Source organism: Toxotes jaculatrix, chromosome 7, assembly GCF_017976425.1.
Source record: "Toxotes jaculatrix isolate fToxJac2 chromosome 7, fToxJac2.pri, whole genome shotgun sequence".
Taxonomy (NCBI): Eukaryota; Metazoa; Chordata; class Actinopteri; family Toxotidae; genus Toxotes; species Toxotes jaculatrix.
In genome coordinates, this window is record NC_054400.1 from 5,994,675 (window position 1) to 6,016,035 (window position 21,361).

Here is a 21,361-nt window from a genome sequence, read left to right on the forward strand (position 1 = left end):
TGTGCTTTGCCCTAAGGTGACCAAACTTTTGCACGAGGCTCTGTGTGTAAATCTGTGTAAATTTTTCTCACATTTTCACACATTTCACCTTAAATCTATCGAGTTAAATGTTAAGTGTTTTTATGTAAGTCTGTTAGGTCCAAAACCTTTTCTCAAGGTTAAAATCCACTTTGCCAGTAACACTGTTGACAGCTAAACTGTGATTTTATTCTCTTCGTGGAGAGATACTCTTGTGCACATATGATTTATGTTTGTCAATATTTAGTGGTGGTTTGCCTCATGGTGGCCATAATGCAGGCTATAAATCATGAACATTTTTCTGTTATTCCACAGCAAAGTCATGCGTGCTTTCAGTGGGCTCTGCAGCGGCGGCAGAACATCCACTTCCCGTCAGCACAGCTCATGACGCCGCCGCCCGGGTCCCCCTTTATAGGAGCCCCGCCCCGAAATCAGTCGATCAAATTCAACATCACACTCACCAGCGTCGGACCAATCAGCGCGCAGAGGGGGTGGTCCTGAGCGGTGGTCCGGGAGCGCGGTAGCCAACGAGAGCGGCCGCTGGTCGGACAAAGAATCACGTCAACATCGTAGGTCGTTTGAATGGCTCATTATTCATGTCCACGCTGAGCTTATTTAAGGAGCCGCGATGAGGCGAGATAGCGGAGTCCATATAAAAGGTAACGGTTCTCCGTTGTCTGCACATTTTCTGTGTGAGTGGAGCAGATGATGAGATGTCACAGTTTTTAACGTTAAAGTGAAATTTCCAAACCGTTTCCTTTGTCGCGTGCATCGACGCACTCCCCCGTAAGCTCATTAAGAAGTCGCCAGGTGGACGCTACCATCTGCGCGTCCATGTGGAGGAGCACGCTCGCTGTCAATTCATTCAATAATCCTGGTGGTTTTGCATGTTGCACTGCGAAGCTCATCCATGCTATAAAATTAAAATATCATAACACCGGCAAAGCATCGGTGTAAGAAGTTATGAAAGGACGCTAAAGGCCAAATAAAATGTGCGTAAAGGCGCTTAAAAGAGGAGTAAATAAGAAAGATAATTCTGCGTGTTGTCTCAGTTGTAGATTTTTCATGTTTTTTAAGAAACGGTGACATCAGCCGTGTAAAGAAAGCACCTCCACTGCCTTTTCTTTCTTTTTACACACACCCACCGCCCATGCAGCTTCCTAAAAGCGACGCTTTTCGCCTGACCGAGTTCATTAATGCGTAGAGGAAGGGGAGGAGGAGGACAGCTCTTCTTCTACGTCCCGTTGTGCTGAGAGCTGCTGTTTCATTTCACCGCCGCCCCAGCACCACGGCAGCTCAGCCCTCCATCTCCTCCAGTGTTATCTCGGATTTTGATGTGAAGTGCCAACATTTTTCTTTATAATCATTTTTTTCTTTCCCCTGTCCCAGCCTCGCCGGGAAGCCCACGCCAGGGCGGTGAAGAGAGAAGTTTAAAGCCCAGCTGCTGCTCAGGAGTCGGTCGACCCGGGGTTTCGCTGTCCCGCACACCTCGCCTTGAGCTGTCTGTACTTTAAAATTTTTGGGGTGGAAGTTAACATCGACTTCAGTGAAGTTTTTGGCCCGATAGGACAGCACGTCGGCCCGGCATCATGACTCGGAGATCCTGTGCCATTTACGCCACCGGCATCGTGTGCGCTCACCTCCTGATAGTGGGGATCGCCCTGGTCGTGGCTCAAGTCTTCCAAACAATGATACACAGCCGGTTAAAAAAGGTGAGTTGTACAATTTTAACCACAGCACGGCAATGATTCCAGTGGATTTTCCCCTCCTTTCACACTTCTCCCATCTGTCACACTTGAGGAGTTTAAATGTTAAAACGTTTAATCTACAATGGCCAATCATGCGCATTCGGCATCCCACCGGTGATAGTACATGCAGGGTCACAAGATCACCCAATGTAGGTGTGTGTGTGTGTAAATTGTGTTTTGATTTTTTAGCCGTTTAGTGGTCATTTCTGTTTTGCTGCATTCTGCATCTCCAGCTCTGCGGGATGAACTCAAAGCCTTTCCCTTCGCGAATCCGCATGATCCGAGGTTGGGCAGCGTGTAAGTCCCATGGCATGGTCCGGGTTTTTTATTTTATTTTATTTTATTTTTTGAAGCTTGCACTAAAGCATATCGTTAATCGCCGTGTAAATTTTAACATGCCACAAAAGCCTGACTGTGATAGAAATCCCCTGAAATTCGAAGCAAGGGGAATTATTGCATGACTCCTAGAGGTGAGTCTGTCATGACCTTACCCCCGTTTTATGACATTTTTATTTCCTTTGACATACCTTTACGGATCTACAAGGTTTATGTGATTTGACCAATCATCGCAGGATTCAGTGAGCTTTTTGCTGAATGAAAGAGACTGTGGAAAAATGGGGATAGGGCATGATATGCTCTTTCTCCTGGCTGATACCGTAGTGCTTCTATTACCTGCTCAGCACTGTGCGCATGACCCGGTGACACATTTCTGCCGACACAGGCTTGATACTGACTTTTTGATGGTTGACCATTGGTGTCGGTGGCGATAGTAGAAATCTTTGGCCAGGAGTAACACGGTGGATAGGGGGAGGTGTGCAGGTTTGGATGCATGGGGGAAGGGAGTTTGGGTGAGTGGGTAAGCGAATCAGGGAGTCCCCTGACTTTCTAGTGCTGAATCTATGGTAGGTTTTTTACGTGGTGTGATGGGAGGAGGATGAGTGGCAGGCTTCCACCTTTCTGAAAAGCAATCGATTAACTTGCACATGCATCCTTATATCTGATTCAGGTATTTCAGGGGTTATATTACTGGGGAAAAAAAGCATGTGTCCTGCAGATGCAGTCCCAGCCCTGCTCATTTTTGTAAAACTGCAATACTTGTCTGTTTTTTTTTTTGTCTTCACTGCTTCACAGATCGATCAAAGCTTGATCAGACTGATCAGCTATTGGTCTGTCTTTAGAATTCTGTATAAGTTCATCAACATACAGGCTTTATTTTGGTGAGTTAGTTGGATGTTTTGTAATGATTTAACAGTCCTGTTGGCATCATGGAATGCAGTAAGGCTAAACATTTATTTCTGACTTGGGTTGGATTTGTAAATTGTGCGGGAACAACCAGTACTTTCACCCTTTTCACCCTCGCCTGCAGGAGCAGCTCAACATGAAACGCAAGGCGGTGTTCAGGTGTCATTTAGTTTCATGTTATTCTTGGCTTTATGTTCCCATCAAAGTAAAGGGAAACTGCAGTAAATCTGCGTAGAAGCAGACCTACGTTAGTGAGGACCGGTGGGCTCTTAATGTTGGGATGCACTGAATTATGATTTTTTTTTCCTGTTGTGATAGTTTAAGACATGTACGGCTGATGGGGTGACAGCCTGATGAAGTGGGGGTGTTGGCACTTGACATCTAACACCACCCTCCAGACCCACTGCTGCTGTCTGCCCTTTAAAATACCTCGCATTCCTCTTACTGACATGAATCACTGTGTTGGATGCTCTGCTCAACTCTTAGTCTGTACTTTAAAATCTTTCTGCCTACTTTCCCCTTTGCAGAGTCACTTCACCCTTTCTTGAGTAGAAGAAAAAAAATCCAGGAATAGCTCAGCAGAAAAGCTCAACACGCTGTTTGTCCAAGTTGGAGACTCACAAACAGCTGCCTCACTGACACCGTTTCCCCCTCCTGGAGTTAAATTTAGGCCTGGGTCTCATTTTTCTCTCATTCTGAATCACAGCAGCATCCCAGAGGAACCCAAATTAAGAGAGTTAGTCAAAGTTCATCAACGGGGGACATAATTCTGATGTGGCTGGTGATTACACGAAATGACAGCATAGCTAATCCTCTTTCGCCACAGTCTTCCCATTGAATTAGGCAGGACCCGACATGCTGAACTGACTTCAAAAATCTACCTAATCTGATGTCGAATGTGGCTTTCTGTAATAATGATGTAGCTTGGTTGTTTGGGACAATTTAAGGCTACCTCCAGGACACAGACTCTGTATATCTGCTGAGCTGGGTGTGGAACCACACAACGCAAAAGTCATGCGAGGAATTTGACAGACTCCTTGGCCTCAGGGGCAGGATTTCTGCCTGGGAGCAACCTCATAGTTGTTGTGTTGTTGTACAGCCTGGGCCTATCCCGAGCCGTTCTGCTCCGATGAGGAAACTCTAAGAAAAACACCCCCTCGTGCCACTCCTCGCAGTCCTGTTTGGCAGAGGAGACTTTTCAAGGTAGCAGGACTGATTGAGCAAAAAAGCGTCAACAAGGTCGTTCTGTTCAAACACAGCATGTTTTAGCTTAAAATGTGCCATTCACGCACAACTGAAATGCTAAAGCTTCAATACAGTGCAGGCTTATGGAAATTGATAAAGGACTTTCTTTTTTTTTTTTTTAGCTGTGTTTTTTCTGTTGCAGCTCAAAGCAGGATCTTGTCACACCACACCTAAGCTGTGCCTGAAGCTGTTTGGCTAAGGCCTGGGCCACGTTGCTGTTATTGTTTAGTTTACCTCAGCCTTTCCACCAGCGAATGACATGTCCTATATTTTGATCTCACTGACAAACCTCTCTGCTCTATGCCTCACTTGTGTTTTTTTTTTTTTTGTTTGTGATTGATCAAAGTTTTTTTTGAGAGATAAATGATTCTCATGTCACTTTGAAGGCCTTTTGAAAGACCTTTGCCCAAGGTTGGCAAACACAGGGATTCATGCTGGCTACAGGCACACATTTATTTCTCAAATGCCGCAGAGGGCTAGACGACATAGAAGACTGTTTCAAAAGAAATTTGGATTTGGTTTTTAAAAGGGAACAAATTAAGTGAACTCTACTGGTTTAGCTTTATATTTTAGACAAGTCCTATAGTGCGCTGACTGTTCATGACAGTCACATGCTTCTTTCAGTTCGACTCTTAATTAAACAGCAGACTCATCAAGACTCAGGAGAATGTCACGTCTTAAATACTTCAAGTTCCTCTTAAGTGTGTCCTCTCTGATTCAGAAGTCATTTTTTGGAAGTAGTTCCATACATTGTGACATCAGACTAATGCTTATTTTTCAGGGCTGTAACATGACTGCTTTTGACTCTTAGAAATAAAAAAAGACAGGGTACACTACAGGCTTATAAGGGTGCTGATCACATTAACAAACTTCTCTAGAGTTGTAGCGATATGTCAGTTAATTGATTGGTCAGTTGAATGGAAATTAATCAGCAAGTATCCTGAGGATTTTTGATCACTGCAAACTCTTTGTCTTTGGGCTTTGGCTTATTGGTTGTACAAAACAAGACACCTGAAGACATTCATAGGGGCTCTGGGAAACTACAATGATTATTTTTCTCCTTTTGGACATTTTATATACTAAACAATATATGATTTGGGAAAATGATTAGCAGATTAATCAGTAATGAAAATAAGCGTTAGTTGGAACCCCAAAGTATAAAGGGCATAATTCATAATCACACAGCCAAATGAGCGTCTTTTTCCTCATCTTCAGTGTGTTTGAATCTTGTGTTTCACCTCAGTTAGTCAAACCATCTCACCTTTTTTGCAGACTATCAAAGTAGATATTTTGGCTGACCCCTCTGACATCTAACATGGGTTTTTTTGTAAAATGGCAAAGGGGAAATGACGCCACAAATCTCAACAAACAGCTATATAGAGCAAAACATGTTTGAAAGTCGGATGTTGTAACCCAAACAGGAAGTGCCAGCCACGCCTTAAGCTAAATTTCCTCAACGTCTCAAATGCATTAGAGAGACTTCAAAAGACAATATGGCCTCTCTCAAGTGTACCTTGCCTGGGCTGAGGGGACAGATGGTTTTCAGGAACTCACCATTAAAAAGAAACACGAAAGGGAAATGGGTCCTTTTTCCTTTGCCAAGTTTAAAAATACCCTCAAGAATGGAAAAGACTTGATTATTTTCCTGATCAACAAACATCCTCGTCTCACCTTTTCTTTTTTCTTATACAGTTGCATTGTCTAGTTAAAGGTTACTGATTACTCAGGTTCAGACATGTGGCTTATGTCACACACAGTTACCTCTGACATTTGTCATGTTTTAGCTGTGACGATCACAGCTGAAACATCTGTGAAACCACTCCGATTGAAACCATGTTGTGGTTGCTAGTGTGACTATAAAAACTCACCTGACACTTGCTGCAGACATGCCGTGTCTTATTATTGCAGCGCGTAGCTGCATTGTGTGGGCTGACTAGTAGCTCACAGACAGATTTCTGCCTCGCCTTGCTGAGGTCAGAGACTCAGTGCAGTGCAGTTTTTCCTAAGACTTTTTGCCTGTCCTCACTGTTTATCAGCTATGAATGGCTTTTCTCTGTGTCCCTTCGGGTATCAGGGTCTTGGCCCAGCACCAGCTCCTTGCAGAAAACTGCCATGTGTGCTCTCAGATGGCCGTCATTCACAATAGTGAAGGGCTTTGAAAGTGCCAAAATGTGAGAAAAAAACAAAACATTGCTCCGCTAAAGTGTAAAATTTGAGAATACAAATGCTGTTGCGTGCCATTATTTTCTGAGTCCCTAGAAATTTCAACCCATAATGCTGTGGGAGGTGTTTTTGCTGTTTCTTAATCTGTATGTTCTTTTGATAGGAAATTACTTTGACGGAGAAGAGCCAAATGTTTGAATCATGGAAGAATCCACCTCCCCCTGTTTACATGGAGTATTACTTCTTCAATGTGACCAATCCGGAAGTGTTCTTGAAAGGCGGGAAAGCACACGTTAAACAGATTGGACCGTATACTTACAGGTAGGTTTGATATAAAGACCTAAACCCAAACAGGTATGTGGGAGTAGAGGTGCAGCTGTAAATATGTGTAATATGTAATGATAGAAAAGGAAACTGGTTATCATTTCAGCCAAGTCTGTAAAACTTAAGGAAAGCCATCTTGCTTATGGTTCGTCTGGGTTCATTTTGTTAATGCCTTGTAAAATCAAAACAAAAGTCATCTGGACTAACTGAACAATGCCCTTTCCGTACTAGGGAATACAGGCCGAGGGAAAATGTAACTTTCCTGGAGAACGGCACCAAGGTTTACGCCCTGAACCCCAAAACCTTTGTCTTTGTGCCTGAGAAATCTGCTGGTGACCCCACGGTTGACATCGTCACGACTGTCAACATCCCGTTCGTGGTAAGACATGGTCTCCGTACAGCAAAATGTGTGTTGTTATGATCTTCAGCAGGCAGTAAATCAATGTCTGAGATTTCCCTTAGATTCCTCTAACACACTCTAAGCCATTGTCCTCTTAGTTTTATTGTGACATTTTGATGTCTTAACAATACAAACTTTAGACATGGTGCCAAGACCAAAAGTTGGCCAAAACAAGCCAACTGAACTTACATGCAGCATTTATCATGAACTTTTCCACAAAAGCCTTCTCATCCTTTCCCTCCAATCTTTCTGTTCTCTCTCTTTTCTTTTTTTTTTTGATGTTATTGTCTTTCTTCCCTAGGCGGTGATGAACGAGCTGAATTCCTACTCCTTCTTCCTGCGAACTGTTGTTTCTATGTACATGAACAGCTTGGGCATTGAGTTGTTCATGAACCGCACCGTCCATGAGATTCTGTGGGGATTCAAAGACCCTCTCCTCACAAAACTCCACTCCATGAAGCCTGAAGTGGACGAATACTTTGGGCTGATGTGGAAGGTAAGCTTGATGGCAGGGCCAGTTGTGCTCACTTTTGTTGCCCTGAATGTGATTTTAGAGGCAAGCTTAAGAAAAAACCTCAAGAAACCTCTTGGGGTATTGGTTGCCAAGGGTTACTGAAACAACAGACAAGAGGAAGCCTGTGGTAGCGTCATGTAAGAAGTGAGATTGGCCACATGCTGATGGAGGATTGTTGTACTTCCTGTTTATAGAACAACATCTGCAACATCAGCCTTGTGATGCTGAGGGGTGCATTTTCGGTTGACATCAACTTGGGCTTTATGTCTGTCATTTTACCGACAACAAAAAAGTTACCGGTAGCGGTCCTAAACGCACAGGCTGCCCTCTCTGAGGTCAGAACGCTTTATGAGAAAATGCCCACCAGGTTTTGTTTGTGTGTTCTTTAATCGATTGATAATGCCGTTATGTGTAAGAGTCTGGTGAGAATAAGCTGAGGGACATATTAATGACAAATACAAAGCCATATTTCTTTCACCGTTCTCAGAGAACATGAGCATTGTTTCTGACTCAGTGCCTCTCAGCTGTATCCTCAAATTCTGTCAGTCACAGTAGCTTTGTCTGAACCCTGTGTTGTTGTCCACAGAAAAATGGCACTCACGAAGGAGAGTTTGTGTTCCACACGGGCGAGGAGAACTACTTGGATTATGGTAAAATCGACACGTGGAACGGCCTGAGGTAAAGATTCATATCAGGCGGTGTCAACTGTGTACAACTGTCTTTTGCCTTTTCCTGCTTTCCTCAATGATAGGAAACAACGTTTTTTGTCAGCGCACACAACTTCCACTTCCCTTCCTGTCATGATATTCACATTTACTTTGTTATATAACCTGTGTCTGAAAGTCCAGAGGAGAAAGCCTTTGCTCCCTGGCATAAGGTAGAGCAGGATTGCGAAAAGAGTGTTTGGATATCTGAAATAACTTTGTACTTTGAATGTAATCAGCATGTGTAGGCAGAATGCAGAAGAGGAACAAGGGTTCAGATCCTTTACCTCAGTAAAAATACCAAGTCAACACTGTAAAATACACTGTTACAAGTAAAAATCCTGCATTCAAAATCTTACTTATGTAAAAATACAGAGGCATTAGCAGCAAAACGTACTTAAAGAATCAAAAGTAAAAAGTTGTTCTGGGGAAAATTTCCTCTTGTGACTGACATAATTATAAATGACAATATTAGAGTGTTAATACTAAACCATCAACCTGTAAGAAACCGTTTGTGTATAGTCAGGCGATGCAATTCAGTGGTTGAATGGTGTTTTCTTTTTTTAATGAAATTTGACATGCTCTGCCTCTAAATGACTCTTTCTCTCTTTCATTGTCTGGTTTCAGCTTCTCTAATGTCAGGATCTGATTGTTTTCTTTGTCGTAACTGAAAGTAAACCGACTCACTTTGGGTGTTGGCTAGCAGGTCAGACAAAACAAGACATTTGAGGATGGACTGTGGGGAAATAATGTAATTGCCACGTTTCAGTATTTTAAAGACAAATCAGATTACATTTACATATACTCATTTGGCAGATGCTTTTATCCAAAGCGACTTACAGGTGAGGGACAACACTAGAGCTTCATTAGAGTAGGAGACCTTGGAGTAAACGCTAAGCACTAAATCTGTTCAATAAGACAAAGTGCAAGGAGATGGGGTAAAGAAGTGCACAGTAAGTGGGAGTTAGATTAAAGAATAATTGGCAGATTAATCAACACTGATAAACCAACTAGTCACTGCCAAAAAAACATTTAATAAAAAAGCACAACATTTCCCCCAACTAGTAGTAGAGTAGAAGTACAAAGTAGGATGTAATGAAAAGCTTGACCTACACCAAGCACTAATACACTGGGTTTTTTTTTCTGTCTTTTTCCATATCAATAGGAAGATGTCGTGGTGGTCTTCCAATCAGAGCAACATGATCAATGGTACGGACGGCGCTGTCTTTCACCCGCTAATAAACAGGAACGAGTTGCTCTACATCTTTGCTGCTGATCTCTGCAGGTATGCACATGCGTATATGTGGTTATAAAATTTGTTTATAGTCAAAGCATCCGGGGCAGGGAAAGGACCAGAAATTCCAGTGAGGTTTAAGTCAGGAATTGGAGCTTGGTCATCCACAGAATGCTTACAAATCTACTGATAAGGACCTGAGTTGTGATTACACCGTCTGATAAAGCTGGCAGTGAACACAACACACACGTGGGAAGTCAAGAGTTTGACCTGGACACACCTAGGAGGCTTTAAGACATGATTATACAGGAAGTGATCATCTTCACCCTTATTTGTTTTATGGTCCTTACTTCCTTGATGATTAAAGATTAAGAAGACAATAACGGCTGCTTCCTTCTTCTTGATGTGTTGTCTTTTTATAGACTTCTTCAGATTCTCTTGAGGTGGTTTTTACTTTACTGCTCCGATAAGTTGCCACTAAACGGTTTCCTTTCCCCAGGTCTATTCATTTAGCCTATGTGGAAGATGTGGAGGTGAAAGGCATCCAGGCGTACCGCTTTGCTCCACCTGAGGATGTCCTCATGAGTCCCAAAGACAACCCCACTAACGAGGGCTTCTGTGTGCCAGCTGGAGACTGTCTCGGCACCGGGGTGCTTAAAGTCAGCGTTTGTCGAGAAGGTAAGAACGCCGCCCCCTCCCCACCCCTTACTCGGAGCCCCCTCTGTTACCATAGAGCCTGACCCAGTTACACACCACCACCCACTCCCCTTTGATGACTCCAATCCAATCCCATGACACAGTTTTCCCCTTTATTTCTACCCCCTAAAAATGTCCCTTCAGTCAGCTGCCACATCCCCTGCCCTGGTATCTGGTTCCCTGTTTGAGCACACCAGATTTTACTCAATACACGGCTCAATGATTAACTGTGCTGACTGTGTGTGGTGGCTATTCAAGTATTTTATGGTGGTCATTGAGTAGAATGTGATTGCTCTGATAAGGCAATCTCATGTGGGCTTGACACATGAAGTCATTGTAGTATCACGGAAAGCTATGCTACTGTAACTCCAGGACTCTGCCGTTTGTATAATTTACATAAAGTATTTTTAAAATAATTATTAATTTTTTTTGTTGATACAGTCGAAAGGCCTGTTCAGACAGGATTAACATTACAGGGGGCGGTGTGGGATCAATGATTCCCTGTGGTCCCTGGTAATCTAATTCATTATTTTCCGGTTGGGATTTTAAACTTTGCGAAATTACAAGACGTACTCCGTGATAGACTTCTGCAGGAAAACTGTGTAAAGCTCGTCATAAAGAAGGACTTACATGATTATGCTCCAGTACTGTTTTCTTTCTCTGGTGTTGTATTGGTTTCCAGATAGGCCAGTATGTTTTACAACCTGGAACTCACATCACTTACTGATATTCCTGTTTATCTTTTTTGACACAAAATACCAGCTAGTTTTATCTTATCTCACGTTTCTTCCTTGATCTTTTTCCAGCCCTTGTTGTTTTCACGGAGTCGTCTTCAGATACAAACACTGACTGGTTCACGTGTTTGTCTTGCTTGTTTCCCTCAAGGTGCTCCCATCGTGGTGTCTTTCCCCCACTTTTATCAAGCGGACCCTGTGTACATCAATGCTGTTGATGGGCTCAACCCCAACAAGGAGGAACACGAGACGTACCTCGACCTGCAACCGGTACAGCTAATATTTAATAGAGAAGCAGATTAGAGCCATGTTTTTGATTTATAAGAAGGATGAGGAAAGAAAAACTATAGTAGGACTCACGGAAACCTTTCTACTTTGTCTGAAAAATAATGTCTTTTTCTCTCTTTTTAGACCACAGGAGTTCCCATTCGTGCCTGTAAGCGAGCCCAGCTCAATATCATTCTGAAGAGAGTCTCTGGCTTCCCGTAAGTCAAACTTTGTTGAACTCTGACCCACTTTACTGTTGCCACACTCTGTCCCCATTTCAGCCACATGTTGAGCCAGATGTCCCCTCTGACATCCCCGTCTCCCCCTCTCTCTCTCTCTCTCTCTCTCTCTCTTCTCTTTCTGCCCTGCAGCAAAACCAAGTTTATAAATGAGACCATTTTCCCCATCATGTTCGTCAATGAGGTGAGGAACACCCCCCTGCCCCCTTTAGCACAAACTGAAATAAACCTGTTCTGATAAGAAAACCGTAAGTCAATACTGTTGTCTCTCTCAAACCTAGACGGCAACTATTGACGATGACTCAGCATCCCAGATGAGGACGCTGCTCCTAATTGTGACTCTCGTGTCGAACTTCCCCGTGCTCATCGTGGGTATGGGCATCATCCTGCTGCTGGTGCTCGTTGTCTTGTTCTGCCGAAACCGCCAGAAGAAGGTAGGAACTGGCCCTGCCGCTGTGGTATTATTAATCCTATACTGTAGTGTTATTAATCCCCACAGTTACCCTGGTGTGAAAAGTGTGTGCTACCCACTGACATTAGCTCACAGAGTAAATGGGGCCAAGAGTGTTGATAGATAATGTAGTAATATGTGATAGTAAATGCTAGAGTTTTTTAGTTTTAGTTTTTGTTTGTTGGGTTTTGTTAACATTTTGCTGCATTAACCTCACTAAGCTGCTGCAGGTTTAACCCCCGAGCTATGTGCATGCTAACTAACACATTGCATGATTCTTGCAGAGCAAAGCCTGCATGAGCAGTTTTCCTCAATTCTGGATCAAATATTGTTCATGTGTTTTGTTTTTCTTGCTGAGTGTTTCCTAACAGTCGATGCATCTTCGATGAGTCGATTAATCTTTGTGTTCAGACAGAAAGTGTCTTAGCTCCCTTTTGGTCAGTGTAGCTATAAACTATCTTGGCACTGTTGAGTACTAAAGTGCATTGAACTAGAATAGGCCTGAGAATGAAGCACAGCACATGTCCACCTTTTATCTCTAGTAGTGCAGGATTGCTGATTTGAACTCTGGCCTTCCTGCCTTCGTACTATTGTAGTTCAGGTTACTGACTGTCAAGATAGTGGCCTGTAGCATACGTGTTATTTGCTTTTTTTGCTGAGTGTTAGATGAGAAGATTGATGGCGCTCCCATGGCTGCGGCCAGGAGACAGTTAGCTTAGCTTATCACAAAGACATAGCTAGCCTGACTGTCCAAAGGTAATAAAATCTGCCTACCAGCAGAAAAATAGTTGCTTTTACACTTTGTTTTTGAACAGATTAAAAACAAAACATATTCCATGTTAATTAGTGAGCTTTAGAGATGCTGGTATTTGGATGTCATTTGGATCTAGTTACATTTGGACACTCTTCAGCTTTATATTCACATTACAATTCATGAGAGTGTTATAAATTTTCTCATCTAATTCTCTGCAAGAAGTTGCATAGGCATATTTTCCAAAAAGGTCAAACTATTCTATTCCATACACACATGCATTAAAGTTTAGCCTTGCACTGAGACTGTTATTGCTTAATTGCAATGTGAAGTGTTGTATTAACCATGTTCTAATTTTAATTTTCTGTAACCCCCCCTTTTTTCCTTTTCTGTTTTAGAATGAAGTAAAACGTATTGATTTTACTGAAGCTTTTCATTCTTTTACTGTAAGTCTTCATTTTTGCCTTGTTTGCTATTCTTCTTTTAATTTGTTATCCATCATCCCTGATTATTATCATTTTTAATTGTCTTCACGGGACATGACATGACTTCCTTTTGAGTTCTCGCCTCACAGTGTAATTAGCTTCTTTGTTTTTAAGTTAATGTTTTCTGTAGTGGTTTTTGTTGTACCTGGTGCATATGTAGGTTGTTGTGGTTTACTGTGAACATTACAGTCAAAACATTTATTCCCATTTCGATGTCAGTGTTGAGTCTAAAAGTAAATGTGGACATCTCGCCAGTGCTATGGTTTGTGCTAACGCCTCCTGACTCTTCCCTCCCAGACGGTGAAAGATGACACGGCCTACACTCAGGTCAGCGACAAACCGGACGAGCCGTCGGAAACGCCAGCCAACCAGCCAATGAGGAATGGCTCCTACATTGCCATGTCTCCAGTGGAGGCCCAGAAGTGTTGATCGAGGATCTCCTCCCCAAGTGTGGAGCTCAGGAAGGAGGCTAAGGGAGCAGCACGGGGGTGTTACATTACCACGGGTGGGGGTTTACACACACAATGGGCTCATTTTCACTTATTTTAGGGGGTGGGGAGGATAAGGAAAGGGGTGGGACACAAACCCCCGTAAATGTTTAGTCAACAGAGACATTGCTCCTCTCACTGAGCCCTCTTATGACTGTCTGTCCTCCTCTACTCTACCTGCTGAGCATGGCCCTCACTGCCTGCTGTACTGCAACACAACAAACTCCCACACCTTTATTCCTCATTTCCGTCCTGGTTGGCCCGTTTAAAGATGGCGGGACTCCAGGTGGGCTCGGCCAGGACAAGCCTTTTTTCCGTAATTCTTTTGAGGGAACACGGTAGCATAGGTGTCGCTGCTGCACACGGATGCATGATCTTCTGAGCAGACTCTGCTGACTAATATGGCTCAAAGAGTGCTTAGTATTCACCTGAACAACAGTGGGTGTCGTTACAGTTGTATTCTTGCTCTTTCCTCTCCATCAGTGTTGCGTGAGGACAAAACTTCAAGCCAACAGATTAAAAAGCCCATGTAAACTGAATCCTTAGGACAAAATCTCTGAGCTCAGAGGATAAAACGGTTTTGCTAACAAAAGTGAACTTAGAATATCATTTTGTAAAAAATTAAAAAAAAAAAAACAAAGAAGAAAAAACAGACTGAGCCAAACTATTTATAGCATTTTTGCCTTTTTTCCTAAGATGAATTAATACGCGCACACGCACCACACTTCCAAGTATCAGTTAGTGAAAGTATGTGTGCACCTTTATCTTACACTTCAGTGTCCTGTTTTGATGGACAGTGGGCAACTATTTTTCTTGACGCAGGCCCAGTGTAGTGTGACACCTGAAATACTCGTGATTTTGACCCCTCCCTTCTTTTCCTTTTTAGTCAGCATCACCTTTTTTTTCCCTCCCACAACACTAGTTAAGCAATGAAACACTCAGCTACGTTAGTTCATGCGATAGTAGCTAGATGTGAAATTGTTAGAATTGCCAAGAGTAGCTTGATAAAGTTGCACCTTTAGGCTTCATCACACATTCAAAACAAAAAAGGAAAAAAAAAAAAAAAAACACCCACAGAACTTACAAGGGAGACTTGAACCTGCTTTCTGCCTTACAACGGTTCAGTGTGTTCTTTATGTTCATACATTGTTCAAATAAGCTGGAAATCTCTTTGTGGTTATTGTACATATGTAAAGGGGAAAACGTTGAGATACCTCTGACCAAATCCAGCAAGCAGTCCTCTTAGGTGTGCTGAAAGACACTAACTTTGCTCTGGTGTCAACCGCTCCTGCACGTCTACACTGTTACCTATTAGAGAAAGCACAATTTGGATTGCTAAAACCAGTCCTCACAAAAAGGCTACCAGGTTTTTTTTTTTTTTTTGGTCCTATTATTTTAAATATTTACAGCTGATCTGTCAAAGACACTGTCAAGTGCCGTGATTATTGAAAAAGTGGAATCGTGGTGTTGAGGGAGCCCTGTGCGCCACTCGCTGCTGTGTAGTTTGCCAAGGAGCTGTAGGCATTCAGGCAAACGCAGCGCACAGCACTTGAATCACTGTTTGTCTTACGTTTCATGTCTTGTTTTCAATTTTCTGTCCAAAACACTTGTCTCGTCACACGTCAGTCCCATTGGTGGTTGTCGGTGGGAAGTGAATTTAAGGCCATAATACTGTCAACGTGGGAAATTCCCTGCACTTTGCCTGGAAATTGTGCCCTGTGTATTTTCATTGTTGTTGTTTTTTGTTTTGGTTTGGTTTGTCTTGTCCTGGTCATTTCAGTGCAGGTGGTCCACATGTTCAGTACATTTCAATGGTTTGTCCTGGGTAGTATTTGATGTTTTCGTTGTCAATGGACAACAGACATCCCTGCCTCTGTGTTACTTGCTTCTCAGCACATGGAGTGTCTTCTTTTGATACACTTTTGTATTTGTTATTGCTGCTAAAAAAATGCCATAACCTATGGACTTGTCTTTGTATATGGGCTATTTACCATAATGTGCTCAAATTCAGTTTCAGGTTGATCCACAGAGTCTTTTTTTCTTTCCGAAGTCTTAAATCTCAAAGGCTTTCTGTGTTGTCGGCCCTTTGTCACCTGAGCACAAGATACAAAGCCCAAAGCTTGTTACCATTTATTGGAATTAGCAGTGGCAGTTATCACTAGCAACGTTTTTGTAAAGTTATCATAGTCGACCAGTCATTCCTCCATTAGCAGATTTGACCATATCACATGTATCGTTGGGGTTTATAGTAGGGTTAGTAAACTTGACAGAAAGGGCGAGCCACTTCAGCACCACCTCAGATTGGTGTCAGAAGTCTGATCACTGTGTTTAATAACACTGTGGTGGAGAATCCTTTAAAGCTTTGGGAAACACACTTATTTGCTTTCTGGTGGAGAGCTAGATGAGATGATTGATGCCACCCTTGTGTTTGTGTGCTAAATGTGAAACAACATCCTGGAGATTGTTGGCTTAGTTTAGCACAGAGATTGGAAAAGGGGGTAAACAGCTAGCCTGGCTCTGTCCAAAGGTAATAATAAAATCTGCATACCAACACCTCTAAAGCTCACTAAATAACACAACATAACACATCTGTTTTTTAAATCCATACAAAAACCAAACTGTAAGAATTAAGAGCTGCAACAAATAGATATTTAATTTTTCTTTGATTAATCTATTGATTGCCATCTGTTTTTATAATTAATTGTTTCAGTCACTATTCAGGCAAATTTGTTCATTTCACCTTCTCAAATGTGAGACTTTGCTGCTCTTCTTGGACTTAAATTATTGTAAAATGAATGTATTTTACATGTTTGACTGTTGGTTGGATAAACCAAGATATTTAATACCATCTCTTGGTGCTGTAGGGTGTTGGCACCATCTGTAGTACTGCTTTTTTTTTTTTTTTTTTAAATACCCTTGGAGAAGAGCCAGAGCTAGGCCAGCTTATTCCCCCGTTCCAGTCTTTATGCTGTGCTATGCTAAGCTAATCACCTGCTTGCTCCAGCTTTAAATTCAATGGACAGTATCAATCTTTTCATTTCATTCAAAATCAATTCTCTAGAGGTCCTTTTATTTCACCTATATGCAACAAACTTTTGCCTTGTGTGAACTCAGAGTCCATCATCATCATCCACCTTTTGAAAATCTTTACTTGAACCTGAAAGACCTTAATCCTTAGAGCTGTGTGTGTGCGTGTTGCTCGTACAGCGCATCTGTTCAAACACACACACACACCTGAGCCATCACTCCTCCACCTGTCTGACTTCTACTACACTGACCTTTGAGTCCAATCCTTCAAGCCCATTGGCTCGCCCCCTGCTTGACCAAAGATAACCCATATAGATCTGCCCCCAGCGCCATGTTTACTCTCCTCTGCGATAACGGCTGTGCCACAAAACCACCGCCTACCTTTTTTTTTTTTTTTTTTTTTTCCAATCGTGCCACCACTTATGTGAAGTATTTGCAACAGTGTTGTGTGTGCGTGAATGCATGTATGTGCCTTTTTACATCAAGGCAAAAAAAAAAAAAAAAAAAAAATCACACGGTAGTTTGATGGGTATTGCTTTTTTTTCACCCAGTGCAAGAGCAAACAAAAGTAATCAATGCTCTTTGTGAGCAGAAAGAAATCTCAGTATTATACAAGACAAAGCAATACAGAGTTGTAAAATAAACTGTGGATGTTTTGTAAGGGGCCAGACAATATTTATGTATCTTTTTGGGGTTTTTTTTTTTTTTTTCATGTATTTGTGATTTTTGTTAGCTTCACTTGTGTAGGAGTATTTTCCTTTTTCTGTAGCGTGATGTAGTATTTTATTTTGTAATATTCATTTTGAGTCCAAGCACCATTTCATTTTCATTCGTCAACATTTCATCCCCCCCCCCCCCCCCACACTGAAAATACAAAAAAAGAAAAAAGTGTTAAACGATGGACCAGTATGTCACACTGGGACCAGTCAGAGCCCTGTAGTAAAATGTGTGTAAGAGTGTTCATGAATGGTTTAAGATTCGGGTGTTTGATGAGTATGAGAACTTGTGTGAGTAAAAACTTGTGTTTGTGGAGCCAAATGCACCATTTCTGTCAAACTGGAGTGATTTACTGGAAGGCTGATTATCTTGATGAGTGAGTAAAGTAAAGCTATGTAACCTATCTAGATGAATGACGCCCTCCTTCAGGGATGAGCACTAGTGCCATACCATCCTTTATGGGTTTTTTTTTCCTTAATTTGCTCTTTGGTGTAATAACCACATCTCCCCTTTTCGATGTTCAGAAGTCACTAACAGACGTTTCCTTTTAAGATATACTAATTTGTTTTGCTACTGAAAATGACAATCCTCCTTGTCATGTTAGGTGCAAAATGATTTCAAAGTAATATCCATTTTTAGTTTTGATAATTTACACTGCACAGATGTTTCTACAGTGCTTTTGTAAACATTTCTAGTGTATTTGCAAAAAAATAAAAGTTGCAGTCAAGTGCAAAGTTCACACAGTCGCCTGCTGTCTTTTATAAAATGGCCTGCCTGCAGAGAAATTGATATGAATTTTATTTGTGGCAGTAAAACTGTTGATCCAGAAGAACCTGAGAAGTGAATGTATAGGTGTAAGTTACAGCTGAAATGATTATCTAGTTAATTGATAATTATGCTTGTACCCAGTCCTCCAATGCAAGGATTTTCTGTTTTTCTGTTTTATACCTTTGGAAATTGAATATTTTAGGGTTTGAACTGTTGATTGGACAAAACCAGACACTTTTTGCCTTCTCTAACATTTTATAGACCAAACAACTAAAGATCGAGATAATGAAATTGTACTGAAGTAACACTGAATTTTTAGCATTGAAATATTTCACATTTAAAACCCATCTGCCTGAATGTCTGTGGTCTGAAATCCTGTTTTTGAAAGTTTCAGTGGATTACTTCTAGTTTTATGGCTTTAAGCATTTTTTAGCTTTCACATATTCAGACATTTACCTGTACCAATACTGGATTAAATACAGTCTCGATATGGTTTCAGTGAAGCAATCCCTTAACAACTATGACTAAGCATTAATTTGTTGGCCTTACTGCTGTGTCGGTGTTAGTGATAATGATTTTTCTTTTTCTAGACTCACTTTTTTCTCACTTTTCTTCCTTTTATGTGGCAATGAGATGTTTTTCCAACAGCTTGTGACTCTTCCCTCTCTTTCCCGACCTAACCTCTACACCTCTTCACTGCTGTGACTGTTTCCCCCACACGTGAACTGCAGCAAGTTCAGACAAGTTTCTGGGGAATAAAGGAGGTCACACGTTTCTGTCATTCATCTCAACCTGTGACAGAGAATAATCTACAATTGCACAAGGGTATTACATGAGTACATAATGGCGGCCTTTCTGTTTGTAATTCTAAATGTTAGCCTCGGGCGGTTACATTCTCGCTGACTGGGCTCTTCTGGGAACTTATCGTCAGCATCATATGTTTTTGCCCTTGTGATTATCGTTTCAGGGTCTGCAGGCGTCAACATGCACAGACTACCTCCTTCAGTCTTTCCAGTGGACACTTGAGTTGACACTGTGTTTCTATACAACCAAACTACAACAGCAAATAAGTTTTGTACGAAACATAACTTCAAGGAGAAAGTCTCCTCTGCTGAAAATTCATTCTCATGGAGGTATTTCCTTTATTTCCTTGGTTAGTTATTACATTCATTTTTGTTTTTGTTGTGCAGCTTTTGGACTGTTTGTACTCCACATGCGGGGTATCTTTTTTTTTTTCAGCACAAACTCAGTTTAAATAATTTATTTCTAATATCCTGGGGCATTTTCTACAAAGAACTATGTTATTTGAGTTAAATTATTGCTAAAATACTGTGGACACAGAGTTCAGTCGGTGCATTTCCAAGGAGTTACTTCCAAATGACTGCATGTGTGACCTAGAAGGTCTTTTGCTGAGTGCACAAAAACATGCATTTGTCCACAGGCACGAATATAATTCAACACATATGAGGTTTCTATAGTGAATGAATATTAACTTGGGTTTAAGTGAAAAAGTTCTTTCAGGGAATCAACAACTGGACATAAACTCAACATAGTAAATACAAAAAACCTTCAGACCTCTATTTTCCTTAAAATCAGCAGCAAATAATTATTTTATATTCTAGGAAACTTTGGAGAAAATCAATTGGACTTGTAAAATAAACCCTTACCATGTAAGGCTGAAGTTAGTCTTATGATAAAAACTGTCACTTTTTGCATATTTTCTCACATTTTAGATATTGACTAACTGATCCTTTATTCTGAGCCTCTTTCCTCAGAACTGTGTGAATTTCAAAAATAATTCTGGGACATGGATAAGTTCCTTACCAAGGTAGACGTAGCAGAATCAGGTGATAAAAACAGTATATTTACAACCACTAGAACATTCTGAGCTGCACAGATTGAATTATTATTCCCTGAAAGACCTCTGAACCATTTTTACATTACTTAAAAGTACACAGTTAGACCTTCAGCTGATGCCAAATCTATCACAGCAAGTGCTTTGAGACGAGCTTCATTAGGGCTGAGCTGCAGCTTTACAACTGTAAGACCACCTGCAGTGAACAATAGATGCCCCCTCCTCCGATTCCCTGAAAAACTAGGTCTAACTGCCTTCTTCTTTTGTCCCTCTTTTCACCAGCATGTGAGATTTTATGTTGGGGGTTTTGGTGGCTGCATGTGAAAAGCAGGGAAGGGCAGGTGGTGGCACGTTGGCCTCCATTTCTGTAGAAGTGCACTGATCTTTATCTAATACTTATCTACTTTTGCTTTTCGTTAAAGTTTGAATGCAGGACTTCTGCTTATAAATGAGTAGTTTTTACATTGTGCTGCCACTTGTCTCATGTCTCACATTTGTCGGTTAATACGAAGCTACAGCTCATCTTAGCATAAAGACAGGAAACAGTGGCAACAGTTCGTCTGGTTTTGTCCCACAATAACAATTTATTCTGCCTACCAGCACCTCTGAAGTTCCCCAAGTGACATGTCTCTTTTGTTTTATCTGCACAAAACTGAACCGTAGTAGTTTCAGACAACTAATACATATGAGTGGTATCACTCTTCTCTTCTAGCTAATTCTCAGAAAGAAGGTGAATAAACTTTTATTAATATGAATACATATAACTGTCTCCACAAATCAAGTGTCTACAGGAAACATTGACTGATGTAATGAGCCCTAAAGACAAACTCTCCTCTTCAGGTAAACGACAAGTGGGTGTAAGCTTTGGTTTGTGCAATGCTTTTTAAAATCTTGTGTAATCTGCAGGCAGCTCTGTGCACGATCCCACCCACATGCAATTTTATCATTTGGAAACAAAACTGTCTTAACTATGGATGCTTAGAGAGGTTATGCAGTTAAAACCTCAAGAATTTGCTGCACCTCAGATTCAGAATGTCATGTCATGACAAATTTTAGTCAGCCTCTGTTTGCTTGCTTTTTACTTTAATAACTAATACTCTTAATTAATTTTTGAAAAATCTGTAACTTATAAAATTACAGTAAGCACTTGTTTTTGGATCACTAATCCCAGGCATCAGTTCTGAGACGCTGAGCTCATGGGCGGTGGTGAAATCTAAGTACATTTACTCAAATATTGTTCCTAAGTACAAATTTCAGGTTTGTCTACTTTACTTGTACTTCAGTATTTCCA

The 21,361-nt window shown here is 41.3% G+C and overlaps 1 protein-coding gene across 2 annotated transcripts; it reads left to right on the plus strand.

The window, feature by feature from the left end:
* Positions 1–1,184: 1,184 nt before the first annotated feature.
* scarb2a (scavenger receptor class B, member 2a) lies at positions 1,185–18,186 on the plus strand. 2 transcript variants are annotated; one of them, XM_041041625.1, is made up of 13 exons: positions 1,186–1,730; positions 6,580–6,737; positions 6,972–7,119; positions 7,442–7,636; positions 8,241–8,332; positions 9,524–9,643; positions 10,092–10,270; positions 11,174–11,292; positions 11,434–11,507; positions 11,661–11,712; positions 11,810–11,962; positions 13,129–13,176; positions 13,513–18,186. In XM_041041625.1, the coding sequence occupies exons 1-13, from the start codon at positions 1,608–1,610 to the stop codon at positions 13,642–13,644; spliced, it is 1,593 nt and encodes a 530-aa protein (XP_040897559.1). In that variant the 5' UTR covers positions 1,186–1,607; the 3' UTR covers positions 13,645–18,186. The 2 variants fall into 2 exon arrangements, with proteins under 2 accessions (XP_040897560.1, XP_040897559.1); XM_041041626.1 differs by lacking the exon at positions 13,129–13,176 and having other exon boundaries at positions 1,185–1,730.
* The last annotated feature ends 3,175 nt before the right edge of the window (positions 18,187–21,361 follow it).